At 35.1% G+C, this 21,914-nt stretch overlaps 1 protein-coding gene across 1 annotated transcript in view; it reads left to right on the forward strand.

The window, feature by feature from the left end:
• The window catches only part of POT1 (protection of telomeres 1), a 100,525-nt gene that overhangs the window by 52,819 nt on the left and 25,792 nt on the right, over positions 1-21,914 (forward strand). The window contains 3 exon segments of the mRNA XM_078153932.1: positions 3,862-3,992; positions 13,557-13,847; positions 16,686-16,841. Of these exon segments, the coding sequence (XP_078010058.1) occupies positions 3,862-3,992; positions 13,557-13,847; positions 16,686-16,841 (578 nt within the window).

Below are 21,914 nucleotides of genomic sequence, written 5' to 3' on the forward strand. Positions count from 1 at the left end.
AGAGGCACTGATTGTAGATGGCTTTTTCAAGGACTTTAGCCACTAAAGGGAGGAAAGATAGAGGATGATAGCTGATGAGAATAGTCACATCAAGTGAGGGTTTTTTAAGTAAGGGGACGACATAGACATATTTTTAGGCAGAAGGAAAGCAGCACATAGATAAGGAGAGATTGAAAACATAATTAAAATCAGACACTTTTCTTGATCTGTTTATGTAAATATATGGCATTTTCCAGAGTGGCTAAACTTCTTTATCATGGGTAAGACCCTGGCCTTGAAAACTCCTTGATAAATATTATTCTAATCATATCAGATTGGTTATATTTAGGGGGTGGGATAAGAAATGTTGATGTTAACATATACAAACACAAATTACAGTTTCAGCCTCAATCTATATAAAACATATCAAATCTCTAATAGCTATAGGATCTAAAGAAAGCCTAGAGATATCAAGCAGTTATTAGAGACACGTTGAGTTAGTAAAGAAAGCTACTTTCCTGTGAAATGTAATCAAACAGAAAATACATAAGTTGAACTTTGAAAAATGTTTCCAGGTCTGCTAACTAATGGAACATAAGAATATCACTTTATTCATATGTGCTTCTTTTTTTATTTAAAAAATGCAGATTGCATTTTCACACGTCAAAGTGATAGAACATTCTTCTGTCAATATTCCCAGATTGGAGATCTAGAAGGAATCTTAGAGGCATCTTGTCCAACCCATTTATTTCGAAGCTGAGGAAACAAATCCAAGGACATGCAGATAGTCAACATCAGAGGTGTAATTTGAATCTAGGTCCTTTGATCAGAGACAGTATTCTTTCCAATGAACATATTACCCCCACTACAATGCTTGTGATGTAGGCCTTTCAAGAAGTACCTCAAATCCAACCTGGTAGCAGTATACCCTTTCTATAACACTTTTTGTTGTAGTAATCCACTTTTCTCTTGAATTCACTCAGCGAAGCTTAGTTACAGATCTCTTGAAAAAAAATTCATCGTGAGGTAATGTCACCTATAAATTATTTCTCTAAAAAGAGCCCAAACCCAGAGAAACTTCAGTATGGTTTCTTTTTTGTAAAACATTTCATAAGTTATACATTAGCCATGAATGTGGTTTTGCTTTTGGAAGAGACTTGGTTGAATTTCTGTTTAGTGATCACCTAACTTAAGGTCAAATACTCATTTTATCCTTAAGTTTTATCATGCCTCCCTGGCTGGGCAAATCTCCCTAAGGCTCCACTTTCTCCAAGGGAAAAGGAACTGAGTAATACTGTGGTGAGAAAATTTAAACTCCTCCCATCATGTTCTTCTGTTCAGTGAGATCAGCAGCAGCTGTACTGGCAAGAAAAGGGTGACTTTTTTTTTTTGCGATACTAAATAAGCTGATCTCTCCTAGATCTCTATATAATGAAAAATTTTAAATGACCTTTGCAAATTTATTTGCCCTCCCCGCCCATCTCCCAAAAAAGGGAGCAAAGCATGCTAGGAATGCATGTAATTTTATAGACCATTTACAAACATTAACTTACTTGTTGATACTGAAGATATTTTGAGCTTTATCCATTGTCCAATAAATTGATATGTTTTGGCCCTTTAAAGTATAGATTCCCTGTGGAAGATCTGTGAAAAAAATATGGACAAGATTTACAGAAGATGAAAAGGCATGGATAGGTTATGAAGTGTACTGAAATATTAAAGTACAACTAAGGAGAGATTTTTCAAAAATAACTGAGAAAGTTAAAAAGATAGAGGAAAGACAAAGGGAATTAAGACAGGAGAAATGGCTCGCTAAATAAAGAATTGATGAATCACTTCCTCGTGAGACAGAAAATTGTCTTGGAGGAACAATGGTATATGCAAAACCTAGGTAGAAAAAGGAAAAAAATCAGTAAGGAAGAAACAGAATTATTCCTGAAGTTCAGCTGAGGCATTTACAAAATTAAGCAGGTCTTATATATGTAGTACCCCAGTTATATTCAAGGTAAAAGCTAGTTTCATGTGTGGTTCTAATTACTAGTGGATTCTCTAGACTTCCATGAACAGGCTGAGTCAAGTAGAATTTCTAATGGAGGACAGTCCAAAAAAGAGTCAAAATGAGTCTCTCTACAAGAGCCTCCTTGATTAATTAGCTTTAATGTCTCCTGACTTTGTTACTATATTCGTTCTTTCAGCAGCTGTTTATTAGTGTCTGTTCTATATGAAAACTCTTCACCTGAGGTTAACTAAAAATGTCATTATATTAAAAAGGGGAACCGGAAAATGATGGAGTCTTTCCTCATGGCTCATATGTTATGCAGAAGTATTGACATCATTGTATTTCTTTTAATTACAGATCTCTCATGAATTACTTATTTTTTCCCCCAATTACATGTCAAGACAATTTTTAGCATTCATTTTTAGAAGATTTTGAGTTACAAATTTTTCTCCCTTCTTTCTTCTCCCCTCTTCCTAAGAGATGGTAGGCAATTTGATATAGATTATACATGTGCTGTCATGTAAAACATATTTCCATATTAGTCACAGTTGTGAAAGAAGAAAGAGATGAAAAGAAAAAAACATGAAAAAGAATAAAGTAAAAAAAGCATGCTTTGAGATCTGCCTTCAGAGTCAATCAGTTCTTTATTTGGATGTGGATAGCATTTTCCTTCATGAGTCCTTTGTACTTGTCTTGGATCATTGTGTTACTGAGAAGAGCTGAGCCATTTATAACTGATCATCACACAATGTTGCAGATACTGTGTACAATGTTTTCCTGATTCTGTTCATTTCACTTTGCATCATTTCATTCAAGTTTTTCCAGGTTTTTCTGAAATCTGCCTGTTCATCATTTCTTATTGCACAATTGTATTCCATTACATTCATATACCACAACTTGTTCAGCCATTCTCCAATTGAAGGACATGCCCTCAGTTTCCAATGTTTTGCCACTACAAAAAGGGCTGCTATAAATATTTTTGCAGATGAAGGTCTTTTCCTTTTTTTATGAGCTCTTTGGGATACAGACTTATTAGTGGTATTGTTAGATCAAAGGATATGCAGAGTTTGGTTGCCCTTTGGGCATAGTTTCAAATTGCTCTCTAGAATGGCTGGATCAGTTCACAACTCCACCAACAGTGCATTAGTGTCCCAGTTTTCCCACATCCTCTCCAACATTTATCATTTTCCATTTTTGTCATATTAGCCAATCTGATAGGAGTGAGGTGGTATTTCAGAGTTGTTTTAATTTGCATGTCTCTAACCAAAAGTGATTTAGAGCACTTCTTCACATGCCTGTAGATATCTTTGCTTTCTTCATCTGCAAACTGCTTCTTCCTTTCCTTTGACCATTTATCATTTGGAGAATGACTTGATTCTTCTTAATTTGACTCAGTTCTCTATATATTTGAGAAATGAGATCTTTATCAGAGACACTTGCTGTAAAGATTGTTTCCCAGCTTCCTGCTTTCCTTTTAATGTTGATTGCATTGATTTTGTATGTACAAAAGCTTTTAAGTTTAATATAATCAAAATTATCTATTTTACATTTTATAATGCTCTCTATCTCATTTGATCATAGTTTCTTCCCTTCTCCATATATCTGACAGGTAGACTATTTCTTGCTCCTCTGATTTGCTTATGGTGTCACTGTTTATGTCTAAATCACGAACACATTTAGACCTTATCTTGGTATATGGTGTGAAATGTTGGTCTATACCTAGTTTGTGCCCTATTGTTTTCCAGTTTTCCCAGCAGTTTTTGTTAAATAGAAAGTTCTTATCCCAAAGTCAGGGGTCTTTGGATTTATGTACTTTTTATTTTAAATCTTTTTATGATAACAAAAGTCAAATTGTGTTAATTTCATAAATTTATATTTTTCAGATTATTGCTCAGTTGTAAGTATTATGGACCAGTCCAATGCCAAGTTAACCTGTATGCTTTTTAGTGTAAATCTTGATACACTTCCAGTAATCTACAAAATTGGAGACATTGTTCGTTTTCATAGACTGAAGGTACAATTTTTACTTCTTGATGCAAATAATTATTACAGATACTCATCTATTGTTTGCCAAACCCAGTAAATGCTAATTATATGCTTCTTTGTGTACTGAAAACTGGAATGAATAATGTAGAAGAAAGATTAAAAAAATAGAATCAGTCAACAAGTATTGCTACAGTGTGCTACAGACTGTGCTAGATGCTGAGGATACATGTTGCCTGTTGTAAATTCAAACTGGATGTCCCCAGCATATCTACAACATGCCAACATGTCTAAAACTAAATTCATTATTTTCCTCCTCTGAAATTCATTTAACTGATCATAATTTTTTGAAATTCCACTTTTCCTTTAGTCTTAAAACCCCTAACTCTTAGAATAGTTTTTTTTTAAGCAGATAAGGAATTAGGGAGGAATTAATGGATTTTCTTGTCACAGTGATAATCTAATTGAGGTTGGATAGCATGAACTTTTAACTACCCATGCAGCATGATTATGAGACATCCTCCAGTTTCATTCAGCTCACGAGTGGGAGCAGAGGGGGCAGATGGTGGGGTTAATCTAGAGCTAAGGTTTAGCAAGAGACAAACAGTGATATGGCAAAGGGATAAGTGATTCAAGAGCAGAGGAGGGTATAGAGTTGAAACCTAACTATTAGGTGGAGATTGGAGATAGTGGAAAGTGAAGTCAGAACAAGATTAATCATCTGAGAAGGTATTGAAGGCTGGAGAGATCCGAGGTTTCAGTGAAGATAAAGAGTAAGTATAGTAGGGGTGAAACATAGGTAGAGGTAGAATTATAAGAAAGGGTCAGATAGTGGAACATTTGTGGATAACGGTGACTTAGTATGTAACTGTCCCCCTACGTGCCTAAGGTAAGAGCAAAAGAAGACATCATAACATTTGAGGAGGTTGAGGAAATGGGAGTTTAGGAAGTTTAAGAAAACATCTATTTGAATATTAAAGTGTCCTTGTACTTTAAGTGCATCTCTCAACTCCTGCCCTATTAAGAACAGTAGTTGAGAAGAAGATGCTAAATCAGATGCTAAACTCCTTGAAAAAGGTGGGAGAATGACCTCAGGTTTACTACAGGTACTTATAATTTTGTTTAGGTGGAAAATTTTCATGCTTTCAAGGAATTCACAACATAATAATTAATCTCTTTCATAAACATTTCTTCCAAGTCTGTTCAACAGTTTAAAAAATATAAAAGATAAAAATAATTTTAAGTAAAACTGGAACATGAATGTGTACTACAACTACACAGTGCTCTTTGAGGTCATTCTGATTGAGTTATTCACTGAGGTGTTAACATTTGATTTGGGACTTGAAGGATGAGTTTCAGATAAAGTTACCTTTATCTCACCAGAGATAAAGGTAAAAGGCATTCCAGGAAATGGTGTAAACAAAGGCTCAGAACTGAGAGGTAAGAGATATTTCTGGAGTACAATTATTAGCAAGTAGTCTAGTTGTACAATATGTAAGTCCCTTTAGAACGTGAAATAAGGCATGTAGGCGAGTGATTAAAGGTAAGACTGAAAATGCAGGTTCACAATAGATTGCAAGAGCCTTTGAAAGCCCTGGCTAAGGAGTATATTCTATAATTGTGTAAACAATAGAGAGCTCTTGGGAGAGTTTTGAGCAGAGGATTTAATACTTTTATCTTTGCATGAAAGATATTGTTTTGGATTGTAGAGAATAGGAATTGTAGACAGTAAGACCAGGTAAGAAGGTACTATAATATTCTTAGCACATAGTAATGAGGGTCTGTACTAAAGGACCTATTGGTGGGAGTAGAAATAGTTAAATAACCATTTATTTAAAAATAAAGGACAATCATAAGATTTGCAGCTAAAATGATTTTAGGTATCTTCTAGTCCATCCTCATTTTACTAACTAAAAAATAAGCCTAGAAAAACTGTTATTTTCTTAAGCTAAGTAGCAAAAGATAAAAGTACTGTCTCCAAAGTTACTAATGATCTCTTAATTGCCAAATCCAGTGACCTTTTTTTAAGCTTTCATCCTTCTTGACATCTCTGCAGTATTTGATACACTGCTGTCCACTCTCATGCTGAGTTAATCTCTTCCCTCTGGTTTTTTATTCCACTCTCTTTTCTTTCTTCTGCCTTGCTGATATCGTCTTCCCAGGTTCCTTTGCTATATCATTGGTTATTTTGTAGCTCTTATTATGTCTACCCCATGAAGCTCTGTTCTTGAGTCTTCTCCATTGTCCATACTTATTTTAATTCTCTCTCAGTGAATTCATTACTTCCTATTCTAGCAAAGTTCCAGATGGGTCCCTGTTAATTTAGGTCCAGTGTTGTAAATGATACACTTATATGTCTCATGCAACATTCTACAAACTAGTGAAGAAAACAGGTACTGAATGATCAGGAAGGTAGCTATAGGAGAGTGTAGTGTCCTAGAATCCTCACAAAAAGAGGATAAATATATAGGGAAAGACTTTTCTGTAATTTCAGAATCCACAAGAACTCAAGGTGGCCGAGGACTGAGAAAAAGGCAAACTAAGTAATGAATTCCCTTGTGGCAAATTCTCTGGTAAATGACATTTCATTGTCCCATCCCCAAAGCTTTTCTAGTTCTTATCTAACCTTTGCTTTTTGAATAGATTAGAATCACCTTAGTTTTTAAGCTACTTGGAAAAATATCAGCACATAAATTATTAGATTGTAACAACACTAAAATAATTAACATTGACATTGTCCTTTAAATCAGTTGGTCAGCTGGTCAACTGACAATATCCTCATTTAATAATGAAAAAAAAATAGGTTAGGAAGGGTAAAGTAGTTAACCAAGACTATAAGCAGAGCCAGATGTAGAACCAAATTCCGTTTGGTCCAGTTACTCTTTAAAGCAACATCCTCCAAACTTGGCCACATAAAGTTTTCTATTTGTCTTGGACGTTCCTTCTCTTTACTTTTTTTCTTGTTTATTTATTATGGTTTCGTAGGGTGTGGTTGTGTGATGCACAGTGTTACTCTGGTGAATTCAATAACAACCATCCTAATAGCCACTTTTCTCTTCTATTGCCTCATCTCAGTTTTTCTTTTTGTTTAAAGGCAGTTTAGGAGATATGCTCTGGAATATGCTCAGTAATTAGCAAAATTACTGAAACTCTTTTTGTAATTGGCTTGTCCCTCACCTTGGTCTAAACAGAGGAAATATTGTCTCCCATGGTCTAGCCTTATTCTCTCAGTCTCAAATTGTGCACTTATAGACATAAGCAAAATCGCCACTAATGCCTGTTATAATTCATTAGCTATATCAAGTAGTGTAGAAATGCACATGGACGTTCAAACAAGGTATAGAAAGATATAAAGCTCACTCCTTTCTCTCCTATATTCTTCTCTCAGTGGTCTTAGAGAATTGGGGAAAAGGAGAATACTGAAGAAAAAGATTAAAAATTTAACTCCAGATAGAAATTTTTCCTAGGGCTGTAGCCAGATGGCTCAGGAATTAGAGCTGTAGACCTGGAGTTAAGAAAACCTGAGTTCAAATCAGACCTCAGACACTTACCAGCTGTGTGACAAGTCACTTAACCTTTGTTTGTCTTAATCCACTGGAGAAGGAAATGGCAAACCACTGAGAGAAGTGATTATTTTCTGTTATATTAACAGGTTATATTATATGTTATATGTTATATTAACAGGATTAAGGCTTTTTCTCTTTATTTCTTCATTCAGGGACTAGCCCCTGTAGTCCATTCAGTAAGTCTCTGAAGGGCATGGCTAATAGATAAGATTGTCCAAATCCTCTGTGAACTTGCTCCTCTATCTTGGATGGGAACCACCCAAATAGGAGACCTTACTTCTGTTTATGGTATAAACAGAATCTAACCTAGGTGAATTTCAACCCCAAAGCATCAAGGCCTTGTCATTATACCCCTCTATGGGAATTTAGGGTAACCCAGCTCATAAAGGATAAAACCAACCAGATTGGTTTGGGTAAATAGGGATTCCTTTGTCCAGATTGCTAAAGGCGGCTGATTCTCATGATCAAGTCATGTTCTCAGCAGGAAAAGCTGATGACTTTTATTTTTTAAAATATTATTAATTAATTAATTTTTAGTTTTCAACATTTACTTCCATAAACTTTCGAGTTTTAAATTTTCTCGCTCTCCCTCCTCACCTACCTCCCCAAGACGGCATGCAATCTGATGTAGACTCTACATATACATTACTATTAAACATATTTTCACATTAGTCATGTTGTAAAGAAGAATTAGACCCAATAGGAGGAACCACATGAAAGAAGAAACAAAACACAACAGAAGAAAAAAAATAGCAAATAGTATGCTTCGATCTGCATTCAAACTCCATAGTTCTTCTCTGGATGTGGATAGCATTTTCCATCATGAGACTTTTGGAGATGTCTTAGATCCTTGCATTGCTGAGTAGAGCTAAGTCTAACAGTTAGTCATCGCACAACGTGGCTGTTACCGTGTATAACGTTCTCCTGGTTCTGCTTACTTCATTCAGCATCAGTCCATCCAGGTCTGTCTAGGTTTTTCTGAAGTCTGCCTGCTTATCGTTTCTTCTAACACAATAGTATTCCATTATAGTCATATACCACATCTTGTTCAGCTATTCCCTAATTGATGAGCATCCCCTCAATTTCCAGTTCTTTGCCACCATTAAAAGAAATGCTATAAGTATTTTTGGTACATGTGAGTCCTTTTTCCGTTTTTGTGATCTCTTTGGGATACAGACCTAGAAGTGGTATTGCTGAGTCAAAGGGTATGCACATTTTTATAGCCCTTTGGGCATAGTTTCAAATTGTTTTCCAGAATGGTTGAGTCAGTTCACAAATCCACCAAAAATGCATTAGTGTTCCAATTTTCCCACATCTTCTCCAGCATTTATCATTTTACTGTTTTGTCATGTTAACCAAACTGTTAGGTATAATGTGGTACCTCAGTCGTTTTGATTTGCATTTCTTTAATTAGTAGTGATTTAGAACATTTTTTCATATGACTATAGATAGCTTTAATTTCTTCATCTGAAAACTGCCAGTTCATATCCTTTGACCATTTATCAATTGGGGAATGACTTGTATTCTTATAAATTTGACTTAGTTCTCTATATATTTTAGAAATGAGGCCCTTATCAGAGACACTGGTTGTAAAAATTCTTTCCTAGTTTTCTGCTGAGCTGATGACTTTTAGCCCACCTCCTAATTAATATGCCCACTCTCTCATTAATTGTTCACTAATTAGGGTTGATTTCTTCTGTTGGGGCATTCCCTTTCAAAAAAAAAATTCTAGGCATTCAGTGTCTCCATTAGGTTTCTTTGGCTACTGAGAGAAATCACTGACCATCAATTTGTTGATTATCGGCTAGCCTAATTAATAAATTGATTACCAATTACCTGGAAACTCTGGTTCTTGGATTTTTCATTTGTCTCACCACTGTAATATCTTTGCCAAGAAAACCTCATGGAATATAGAGTCGGACAGGACTGAACAATTAAACAACAAGAAATTTTTCTAGCACTGTTCTCAGGGAAAGCAGAGGGAAGAAAAGAACCATTGCCTACACTTGGCTGTCATCAATTGCCACAATTTCTGGCTTTAAGTTATTTTCATCACCAGTGTGTCTTCTCTTGTCCCTCTCAGGTAAACACCATTATCTGTCTCACTGTTGCTTTTCTGTACCCCCTTATGAGGTCCCCCAAAACTTGGGTAAAGTTTCTTTATCAAGGTCTTTGGAACTCCAAAACAAACTGAGCCTTCCAAAATACCTTCTAATAGTGCCCAGGCATTCTTCTCTATCATCCTGGTAAGACACTTGAAAGTCTGTGATCCTGTTGTAATTCCCTTCAGAATTTATAGTGCATGCTTTTCATTGATAGCAAATTATCCTTATTGGGGGTAGGGAGTGGACTTGATTTTTCAAAATAGCCAATGAACAAGTTGTGATATATGATTATGATACTGTTGTGTTATAAGAATTGACAATCAAAATGGTTTCAGAAAAAAACCTGAGAAATCTCGTATGAACTGATACAAAATGAAGTGAGGAGAACCAGGAGACCATTGTACACAGTAATAGCTATATTGGAATGATGGTTAACTGTGAAAGACTTAGGTACTCTGATCAAGACAGTGATCCAAGACAGTTCTGAAGATCTCATGATGAAAAATGCTGTCCACCTCCAGAAAGGGAACAAATGATGAGTGTATATTGAAACCAATTTTTTCACTTTCTTGATGTGTATGTGTGTGTGCATGTATGTGTTCTTTTGTAACACGGCTAATATGGAAATATATTTTGCATGACTTCACGTATATAATCTGTATCATATTTCTTGCCTTCTAAAGGAGTAGGGAAAATGTGAGGGAGGAAGAAAATTTGGAAGTCAGTTTTTAAAAGTGAATGTTAATTTTTTTAAAAATTTAATTGGGAAATATCATTGAAAAAACACGCGCGCACACACACACACACACACACACAATCATACATGTATATAAATAAAAATAGCCAAAAGTAATTCAAAGCCATACCTAGTGGGTGGTCAAGGGGGGGAATTCCATTATTTGTGCCAAAGCATATGGTTATGAAAGAGTGAAGTTGGCTTCCTTGGGTAAGATATAATCTGATAATAAAGGCAGTTTCATATTAAGGAACTCTTAAAGTAAGTTGAGTAATGGTGTTATGGCATCAATATATAAGAATGATAGCCTTGAAGAATATTTCACTTTGCATGTTTAAGAAGATGCCAGGAGAGTAGAAAGGTAAAAATTGGGTCAAAGATATCCAAAGTCAGGTTAGCAGTGAGAGAAAAGAAGAGGCATGAAGTGACTATCAATTGTATTTCTCCAGCACACTGTTACTAAGCACTGTTGTGTTCAGGTCACAGTATCAGGCATTGAGGATACACAGACAAAACTTAAAGTAGTCCCTGTCATCAGAGAGCTTACCTTCTAGTGGGAGGGATGCAAAATATAAGATACACACACACACACACACACACACACGATATTTTGAAAAAGAGGAGAGAGCATTCACTCTTTCTCTGATATGAAGAATCATATTTCATAGATCTTTTTCAGGACTCTGCAGCAAAAGTTGCCACCGGTATCATTGCATTGTCTTAATTATGATATGCTTAATTTCATACTCCAAGGATCTGTGATTTTATTGGTATGGATTTTGCCTCCACAAAAACAAATCATGAGCTTTCTTTGCCCTAGTACACTGTCTCAGTGAATTGCTATTACTGAAAAAAAAAATTCCTTGGTGACAAGCCTTCTGGTGATGAATCCCTCAGAAATTGTTTGGGCTGGTCCTTTGACCACAAATGCTTATGGGCTAAATATTCTGTACCTTCAGTCCCTTACCTGTCTGTAAAGAGTGCAGGGGGGTATAATTCATCATCTATCTTTCCTGGACCATTGATTATTCATTCCAGTTAATCTGAGATAAGTGGGTCTTTATTGGGTTTTTTTGTTTGTTTATGTTGTAATTATTGTGTATGTTGTACCTGTTTCTTCTTACATTGTTCTTTATCTGTTCACAAGTTATCTTAATTATTTCTTTCTCTGAATTTTTCATATTTGTCATGTTCTTGTGGTTAAATAAAATCATATGCCACAATTCATTCAACCATCTCCTAATCAGTGAGTACCAACTTTGTTCTTTTAACCTTGAAATAGGGAAATTTTTTTTATTATTAATGAGCATTTTTTTCTCTCACCAATCTCCCACCTCAGTTGAAGAAAGAAAAGAAAAACAATACTTGTATAACAAATATATATCATCAAGTAAGACACATTCCCATATGTCTCATCTGTATCATGTGTCCATCACCTCTCTGTCAAGAGGAGAGTAGCATATTTCATCATTGATTCTATGGAATTGTTTTTAGTCATTTCATTGATCACAATTCTTAAATTTTAAACATTTCTTTGTCTTTACAGTGTTGTTATTATGTAAGTGGTTCTCCTGGATTTACTTGCTTCTCAATGTATCCATTCATACAAATCTTTCCAGGCTTTGAAACTGTTATCAGCATTTTTTTTTTACAACAGAATGGTATTTTATTATGTTCGTGTACTAGAGATTGTTTAGTCATTAACTAACTGTTGTTTCCCTTTGATCCCTTAGTTTCCAGTTCTGTGCCAGTACAAAAAGAGCTACTTTGCATATTTTTGTTCATAAGAGTCCTTTTATTCTTTCTTTGGTTTCATTGGGTTTATACCTAGTATGGGCATCATTGGGCCAATGGTTATACAGAATTTAGAGTTTCGTTTTTGTTTTTCCAGGGTTGGAGAGGCATAGTTCCAAATTTCTTCCCGGAATAGCTATATCAGTCTAATAGTTTTATCAGCAGTGCATTAATATGCCTATTTTCCCAAAACCCCTCTAATATTTGTCATTTTCCTTCTTTATTATCCTTGTCACTCTGATGAGTATGAGGTGGAACCTTAGAGTTGCTTTACTTTATGTTTCCCTTGTTATTTTTTATTTGAAGCATTTTTTTCATGTAGCAGTTGGTAGTTTGGATATCCTCCTTTGAATACTGAAATTAAATCTTTTCATTGTCAAATACTACAGGAAATTTTAAAGGATTTTTAGAAGAGTGTAACAATTAAACTTGGGATTCGTCTACCAATTTGCCTTGGTAATTTAGGGCTCAATACATACTTTGTGTGCCAGATTTACCTTCTGTTTCTGAGAAATACCAAAGTGGTTATCATTGTCTGTCTAAATTATATGGTGATCATGTGTATAATACTAGCCCCCATTACCCTAGTAGGAGCCCTATGAGTTTACCAAAACCACTCAGAATGGATACCTATCTCATTTATTGGTGCTAAGAAACTAAAAGAAAATTAAATATTTCAGGGAGGCACTTATTAGGGTAAACATACTAAAAATTCTTGGTAGTCAAAACTGGACAAGGATTATAGAAAATTGGGAACTGGAGCATAATATGTTGTGTGGAAAACTAACTACCAGCTAGAAGTAGGAAAGATTTACAACTTGGGCTATTATATTTGAACACTAAAAGTGAAAGGACTCATGTTAGAGGGGGAGGGGAACTTCTGTGTAGGGATGTAGTTATTCTAAGCATTATCATGAAAGATACATTGTAATGAAGGACTGCTGGATTTGTCCTTAGAAGTGATGTGGCATCAAATCTCACTTCTAACTAGCTCTGTTATTATGTTCAAGGCAATTTTTTTGAGTCTCAGTTTCCTTGTCTTAAAAGTGGGTAATAAAACCTATATTACCTACCTCATAGGGCTGTTGTATAGATCAGATGAAATTATGTGTGTGTGTGTATGTGTGTGTGTGTGTGTGTGTGTGTGTGTGTGTGTGTGTGTCTTTTTGTTAACTGTATCCCCAGCACTTAGCTCAGTGCTTGGCACATAGAGTTGCTTAAATGTTTATTGGATTGGTGCTTTCAAAACCTTAAAGCACTGTATAAACATAAGATGTTTTGTTTTATGCATAATCTTTCACTTGTTTAAACCATCTGAAGAAGCTTATCTCTAAAATCCTTTCTACATATATGATTCTCTGTCCAACTAAGCTGTTTTTCCCTTCTCCTTTCAGATACAGCAATATAAAAATGAAATTCAAGGTGTTACTACTGTTGGATTTTCATCTCTTACATTTGAGGGAACTTTGGGAACTCCAGTAATTCCTCGTACTTCAAGCAAAATATATACCTTCACCACAGATGACCAGAAAGCAGTAGAAGCATTGCGTATTTGGGCAGCTAATCATATTTCCTCCTCTGGGGCATTAGTAAAATTGTCTGATATAAAGGCAGTGCAGTATTTTGACTTGACTTGTGAACTTGTAGGGAAAGCAGAAGTAGATGGATCTTCAGTTCTTCTAAAGGTAGGTATCAAAAAGTTATAAATAGTTAAGGTTATATTAGTTTAGGATAGGTTCCTAATTTTTCAGAGCTCATTTTGTTTCTGGTGAAATATACTTGCTTATTGTTTTTATCACATTTTGATATTAAGTAGTTATGGGAACTTTAAAAAAAATCAAACTTTTAATTCAGATAAATCCATGTAGAATGGATGTTAAGCCCTAGCCATTGTAGTATTAGTCTAGCACTTCTGTGTAAGTGAAAATGCTATTATTACTTGAATTAATATAAATATGTTGATGGATTTAAAGTAGATTTTCTAAGAATACTATGTCCTCAAGCATCTTTTTTTTTCTTTTGGTGATAAAACATTCATAATGATACTCATAGGGAGAAGACCTGTGATTTCACTGATTTAGGGAACTACCAGATGAGGAAAATTTTTAGCAATACAAGTCAGCATTTTTTTTGTGATTTATAGTTATATAGTTGCATAGAGCCCTGACAGGTTAGTGAGTCACAAGGCCAGTAAAGTTGTCAAAGCTGGGACTTGAAGCTCTCTTATTCACCACCTCATATTACCTCTGGTCATTCAATGACCAGTAATTTAATAATAAAATATTAAATGTATTTAAGTAATATAACCAGTCAACAAATAGAAATGATACTTGAATTGATATATTCTGTCATTTTCTCTTTTTCCTCTACTTTAAACTCATTAATTACTGATGGTCTGAAATGATCTTTTATAACCAGGGTTTCTGATGGCTTCATGAACTTTAAGAGATACTTCATGTCTAAGATTGACTTTTTATAACTATGATTGGTGGTGCTTTGTTGGTATTGTGATATTATTCTCAGTTATATCTTTGACTAATGTTTTAACTAATGATGTATAATTCTGTTATTAATTGATCCAAAGAAAATTGATTTGTCTTGAGCAAACATTTCATGTTATCTGTTGGAATTGCAAATGGCTAATATATGTGCTGGTTTTTATTTAAGGAAATTTTTTTTTACTTTCAGAATCTTATACCTGGCCTTTAAATAATATTTTTATATTCTTAATGTGGTAATCAGTGAAATGCTAACCATCTGTACAAATGAAGGGAGAAAAGTCAGCAAATTCATTTTGAAAGAGTTTTGTTAAAATACTAGGAAAGCAAAGGCAGCATGATATAACAGAAAGATCATTGAATTTGGAGTCAAAGAATCTAGGGTCAGTCTTTGGCTCTGTCCTCTACTATGTGACCTTGGGCAAGACCCTTCATTTCTCTGGGCCTCAGCTTGCTCATCTATAAAATGAATGGGTCGGACTAGATTACTTTAAAGATACCTTCTAATCTAAACTGATGATTTGAGAAGTTTTGAATAGGATATAGTTCCTTCTCCTAAAAGTACTTTATATTCTGGTATGGCAGTGAGGGAGGGGAATAAGACATGTAATTAAAATATGTCTTTAGCAGTAGATAAATGTAGGCAGCTAGATGGTATAGTGGATAAATCATTGAGCCTGGAAGTGTCAAACTTAGCCTCAGACACCTATGGGTGATCCTGGCTGAGTCACTTAGCTGCTTTCTATCTCAGTTTCCTCAGCTGTAAAATGAATATCCTTATAGCACCTATGTCACAGGCTGTAACAAGTCCTTTAACTTCCCTAGACCTTGATCTCCTGTAATATAAATTGAAGGGTTTAGACTATCTGACCTCCCCTTCTAGCCCATAATCTGTGACCTAACACACACACACACACACACACACACACACACACACACACACCCGTGTGCACCCTTTTCCTTAGATTACAAAGCACTTTCTTCACCACCTTCCCTCCCACCCCCCAACAAGTATCACCTTTTAATATGTAGGAAGTACTCCAGTACTTCCTTTCCTTTCTTTTTTCTTTTCAATTAAACAAGCATTTATTTTCCCTCCTGCCTCTGTTTGAAAAAATGAAAGAGAAAGAAAAATAAAATTTTTGCAATAAATGTGCACAGTCAAGTAAAAGAAATGATTGTATTGAACATGTCCAAAAATGTGTGCTTTATTTTGTATCTTCATATCACCTCTCTGCCAGGAGATGATGTGATGCTCCGTCACTAGTTTTCTGGAATCCTGATTGGTCATTACATTGATTATTAATTTTGACACAACATTCTAGAAACACAACTCTCAAAACAGTCTTTCTAAAGAACATATTTAACCATTTAACTCACCTGTAAAAAAAAATTAACTTTGCATTTAAACTCCTTTACTGTCTTGTTCTAATCTAATTTACCAGTCATATTTCATATACTTCTTCATTCATTCTAAATTGCAAATTCAGTGGACTACTAGCTATTCCACAAACTCATATTATTTTGACATTCTGCCTCCTATATCTGTTCCCTCTCACAAGCTGGCCCCCATGCCAGGATTATACTCATTTTCCCCCCATCCCTTAGGATTCTTAGCTTCTTTCACTCTCCATATAAGTGCTGTCTTTTTGAAAAGCAGATCTGTTCTTGATCTCCCCAGGTGTTCTTTCCATTCTCAGATCATCCAGTATGTATCAAATATATGTTATATCCCTTCAGTAAAATGTAAACTCCATGTGGACAGGGATTTCTTCATTTTTGCTTTATCTCAAGGGTCTAACACAGTGCCTAGAACATTGTACATGCTTCCTAAAAGCTTGTAGAATTCAGCCATTATTTATTCCTTTACTGTGTCCCCTACTTCCAGGCATTGTCTAACTTCTGTAATTCAGAGTTATGTTTTAGAAGCTGTAATCAACCACATGTCATAGAACCATAAAATGTCATTTTTAACTTAAATATTTGTGTAAATTTTCGTTGGACTTTGTTTTCCCTGCATTATAGGTGTGGGATGGTACAAAACCTCCATTTCCATCCTGGAAGGTCTTATTTGAAGATGGTTCTCTTGAAGGGGACGCAGATCGTATTAATCAATTGCAGCATCTGACAGTAGACATCCTGGTTTATGATAACCATGTTGCATTGGCCAAATCTCTAGAGGTGAGGTAGAATACAGACAAGCTTAACAATTTACATATACATATATAAACACACATGCACTTGTGTAGATGTATGTATGTATGTTTGTGCCGCTTATATTTTAGACTTAATTTCAGGTCCACAAATGATTACTTGCAGATCTGATTTGTATTCTGTCGATGCCTAGGCATTATTTGGTGTTAAGTAATTATTTTAAAATATTTATTTAAAGTCATAGTACGTGGAATCCCTTGGAAGAAAAACTTTTAATTAAATAACTTCATAAAGGGAATAAAAAAAACTGCAAGATCATTTCTCTAGTATATTTCCTCAAAAATGGTGTGGAAGGTAATATCATCTCTTGTTCCTTTAAGATGTTTTAAGACTAAAATCTGCCTTAATGTTGAGTTTTGTTATGTGGTTTGGTATTATTGTTCACAACTTTGTATTTCTCAATAAAAAATGTTGTTTACTTTTAAATAGGTAAGGAAAATAGTAAAGCATTTGGTATACTCCTGAACAACTGGAATTGTTTTGAAGTGGCTCGAGACTGTGTTTTTGTTTTAATTTTTATGATAGTTTATTGGAAGTATTATTCTTCAGCAATGAAATAAGAATGCTTGGTTTGTTTCCTAAAACAAATAAGATATTATACCATGTATTTTCAGTATACAACTGTCTTGTATACTTGTCTACTCGGATAAAAATAGTTGTTAGCTTTCTTTGTATACTGAGTGATTTGTGAACTACTGTGTTAAACTTATGTGATAGGAGCAAACCAGAGCTAGTGGTGGGAATAACAGACCATTTTTACCTTTTACCATTTACATATTATGTATACCAATGCCAGATCAGAGGTAATTAATTGCTACTCTTCAACTTTTGGGATACTTGATGACTTTCTTCTTTAGGAATTTGACTCCTTGTTCATGTAAAAAGGTACAGTTTTCTAAAACTTTTTAGGGGGGGGTGTAGATTGTGTCTTTTACATGTACATCCATACTAACAAAAATGAGATTTTACATTTTTCTTGTAACGTCGACATTTTCTTAATCTATATTCTCAATTTTATTTCTTTCACCTTATTTTCTTGATCTTCATTATCTTTCTGGTCCTTAGTTTCCTAACTTGTAGCTTGAAATTAAACTAGATGTTCCTTCCAGTCCTAAGATTTTATGGATTACAATCTATAAACATATATCCTTACCCTATTTATGCTATTTTACATATTTTTTATTTAGCTCAACACATGGCATGCTACTTTTCATATAGTAAGGGCTCAGTAAAGATATGTAGAATAAGCAAATGCAGTAATTTTCTTTGTGTTTTCTGTTCTTTTCCTTTCCTCTGTTTTCTTCCTTCCATGGCTTTTTTTTTAAGGTAGAATTTGGTTTAAGCTGTGTCATATCCAAAAAGATAATGTTATTCTTTTACAGTATAATGTTAAAATGAAAAAAAAAGTCTTTACATAAGCCAAAAAGCTTTATGGTTTTACATAACATAGAATCATCTCAACATTGAAATGGTCATAGGCTCCATCTTTTTTGCTTTTCAGAGCAAAAAAGTACGTATTTATATACTTACCAATGTGCCAGGTTCTACGAAAACAATAACTTCCTATTGGTATTTAACAGAGTTTTCCTTTCTGCCAAAACACTTTAGTCTATAGAATTAAAATGTTAAATTCTTGATTGCAGGGTAGGAAAATATAATTGTAATTATTTATCCTCAATGTAGGAGAATGTCTCCAGTTGAGTGCCTCATGGAATCTGTGTTTGGCACTATGTTGTTTAACATTTTATCACTGACTTAGATAAGGGCATAGATGATAAACTCATCAAATTTGTAGGTGACCGAAGCATGGAATAGATAGCTAATGCAGTAGATGACAGATTTAGGATTCAAAAGGATCTTGACAGTCCAGAGCACCTACTTCACAAGATAGGGAAGATGTGATTAGCAGTTGTACTAGAAAATATCTGAATGGACTTCAAACTGCATCCACTAAATGCAAATTAACAGTGTGATATGGTAGTCAAAAGAGCAAATATAGTTTAGGGTTCCATTAAAGAGTTTCTAGGAATAAAGAGCAATATTCCTTCTGTACGCTGTCCTAGTCAGATAATATATCAGATATTGTGTCCAGTTTGGGGAACTACAATATAGGAAGCTGAAGAGTGTCCAGAGGATGATAACTAGAATGGCGAAGGATCAGTTGAAGGAACTGAAATAGAAAAGATTCAGGTTATATATGATAGATTATCTTCAAGTATTTAAAGTCTGTCATGTACAGTAATATTAGACTTGTTCTCTTTGGCTGTAAAACAGAATCAGGAACCACAGATAGAAACTAGTAAAAGGCAAATTTGGGGTAGCTAGGTGGCAGAGTGGATAGAACTTTGGGCCTAGAGTCTGGAAGACTTGTCTTCCTACGTTCAAATCTGACCTCAGACTCTTATTAGCTGTGTGACTGTGGGCAAGTCACTTTACCCTATTTGCCTGAGTTTCCTCATCTGTAAAATGAGCTGGACAAGGAAATGGCAGACCACTGCAGAATTTTTGCTAGATGTGGTCATGAAGAGTTGGACACAACTGAGCTACTAAACAAGAGGGAAGTTTAGTCTTGATGTTAGGAAAAAAACATCTTTCTAATTAGAGCTGTCCAAAGTAGAATGGACTACCTCTAGAGATGGTAAGCTCCTGTTGGAGGACAGCTTATTTGCCAGGTATATTATAGTGAGGCTTCCTTTTGAGGATGGGTTGCACAGGATGACCACTAAGATCCCTTCAAATTCTCAGATTCTGTGAAGTATTTACAAAATGTACATGAAGCTTGTTGAACAGAATGTAAAATATGAATAATATATGTTAATGAGAAAGTATTATATAATATTTTTAAATATGTAGGGTGTCCCAAAAGTCCTACTGTAGTTTTAGGCTACTAAGATTTAAGATTGCACAAAGACTTTTGGGAAACATCACATTGAAGAAATAACAAATTACATAAAAGGGGGCAGTAAGATATCATTGCATAATGAGAGATTATATTGTGGTCTGGAAGTATACATACTGGAGGAGGGAGATACTGTGTAGAGCATTTGCGTGATGACCGTTGGTGGGAGAAAAAGAAAAGTTATTGTGTTGCAGATAGAGAAGAAGGAATTGAATGATGAGTTCAAGATGTGGATCACAGTGCTGGGCTATAATAGGCAAGCTATAGTAGTAATGGGAGACTTTGGTTATGCAGACTTCTGTTTGAAGTCTCTGAGAAAAGCAAAGATGAGGAATTCTTGGCTTGTCTTATTTAAAAATTCATCCTTTAGAAAGCAGAAGAAGCCACAGGAGGACTTGATTCTGACCTATAAGGAGGAATTTGTTTCCGAAATAGAAGCAATTGGAATATCTTGAAGAAGTAATGATGTTGTATTATAGTTTGTGTCATCCAGGACTGAGTCTCAGTGGAAGTCAGGTCAAACCAAGGAGACAGATTTCAGGAAAAAACAGTGGGCAGGAGGAAGGAGTGCATGATTTTTCAACAAGAGAAGTACAGGAAGTTTTACTGTGGGGGAACTGGAAGCAAGTAAACGCATAAGATGCACAGTTAAAAGGTAGAGCATAATTAAGGGAGTGATCAACAATATTGGCATGTTTTTATGTGCAGATAATTAGCTGCCTGCTGTGTCTCATCAGCTGAGTGGGGAGTTACATCTAAGGACACATTTGGGCATCTCAAAAGCAGAAGACTTAGGTAGCTGGAAATGAGTCAAGCTTTGTGCCCAAGAAACTCAGAAATCCATGTCCCTTTGATCCTGTTCCGTATATCTTCCTAGTGTTGATGGGATTTAGCTTCAAATCTTCTGGGAGGCAATTTTTGCCTCGTGGAGGGCTTCTTCCCTGTTCAAGTTGATTCTCCTACTCTTAAGCACATTGGTTGATCCCTTGCTGCTTACAGTTGTGACTGTATTGACAAAACTTATTACCCTGCTGTAATGCTTGTGAAATTCCACCCTCTTACAACACACACTGCAAGACCAGTGACAGCATCGAGCCTGGCTATAGTATAACATTGACTTACCACTCTGTGCTTCTTCTGTTACCCCTCTATAACCTTAAGTGTCTGAGCGCAGACGTTTGGGATCTCACCTCTGGCTATTAAGGAGTTCTAGAATCTAAGAATTATGTTTCAGAGTTATCACTACTGCTCTTCTTATTTTATGTTTTGGTAGGTATCGATGTGGAATAGGAGTAAGGCTTAGGCTTGGGGTGTTTATAACTCATACAGTATGTACTTTTGAACTCTTGGTTAATGTATCTTTCTCATCACACACTTGGAGAAAATTTAAACACACGTGTGTGTGTGTGTGTGTGTGTGTGTGTGTGTGTGTGTGTGTGTATGTGTATGTGTGTGTGAAATATATATATTTTTTAACCCTGTAACCAAAGTAGAGACAGAGTAGAAAATTTTTTTGTTGCTGCCTTAAAGCTCTTTGTATATCACCCAGACTTCAGAAGGTTTCTATTGTCTTCTACTCTCCATCTTTGTAATTTCTTTTTCTGCATCTGTCAATGTTCCAGTCATTGCCACTTTTAATCTCCATTCTTCTTTTCTTTTTCTCTTCCTTTTTTTTGCTTTTCTTCCTTGTATCTTCTGTCATCTGTGACTTTTCTCTTGATCCACAGATTGTGTGGGAAAAAGTTGGCCTTTTGTAAATAATGTAAACAAATCAAATCACATCTTTCCATCTGGTCACAGAATATTTTATGTAATCTTTCAGTCTTTGGCTTTTATCTCAATAGTTTTCCTCATTAATGTTTAAAGTTTGCTAATTTGTGTCTAGAACCTTTTGCATGGAGACTCAGGGGTGCCAAATTGGGGCATTACTTCCAGGTTTAGTACCTTTATATGCTCTTGATGATGTTAGAAATCTTGTCTGATCACTTTTTTTCCCTGTAATTATATTGGCATTATATGTATGTAACCATACTGTGTATGGTTCCAGTATTTTACCTTGGGCATTTTCTGCTGCAGAATAGTTAAGTTTTCGGTTTGAAGGATTGTAAAGAATAATTCTTCTAGTAACATTTTGCATTAGC

Source organism: Phascolarctos cinereus, unplaced genomic scaffold (assembly GCF_003287225.1).
Source record: "Phascolarctos cinereus isolate Bilbo 61053 unplaced genomic scaffold, phaCin_HiC Scaffold_1;HRSCAF=81, whole genome shotgun sequence".
Lineage (NCBI taxonomy): Eukaryota > Metazoa > Chordata > Mammalia > Diprotodontia > Phascolarctidae > Phascolarctos > Phascolarctos cinereus.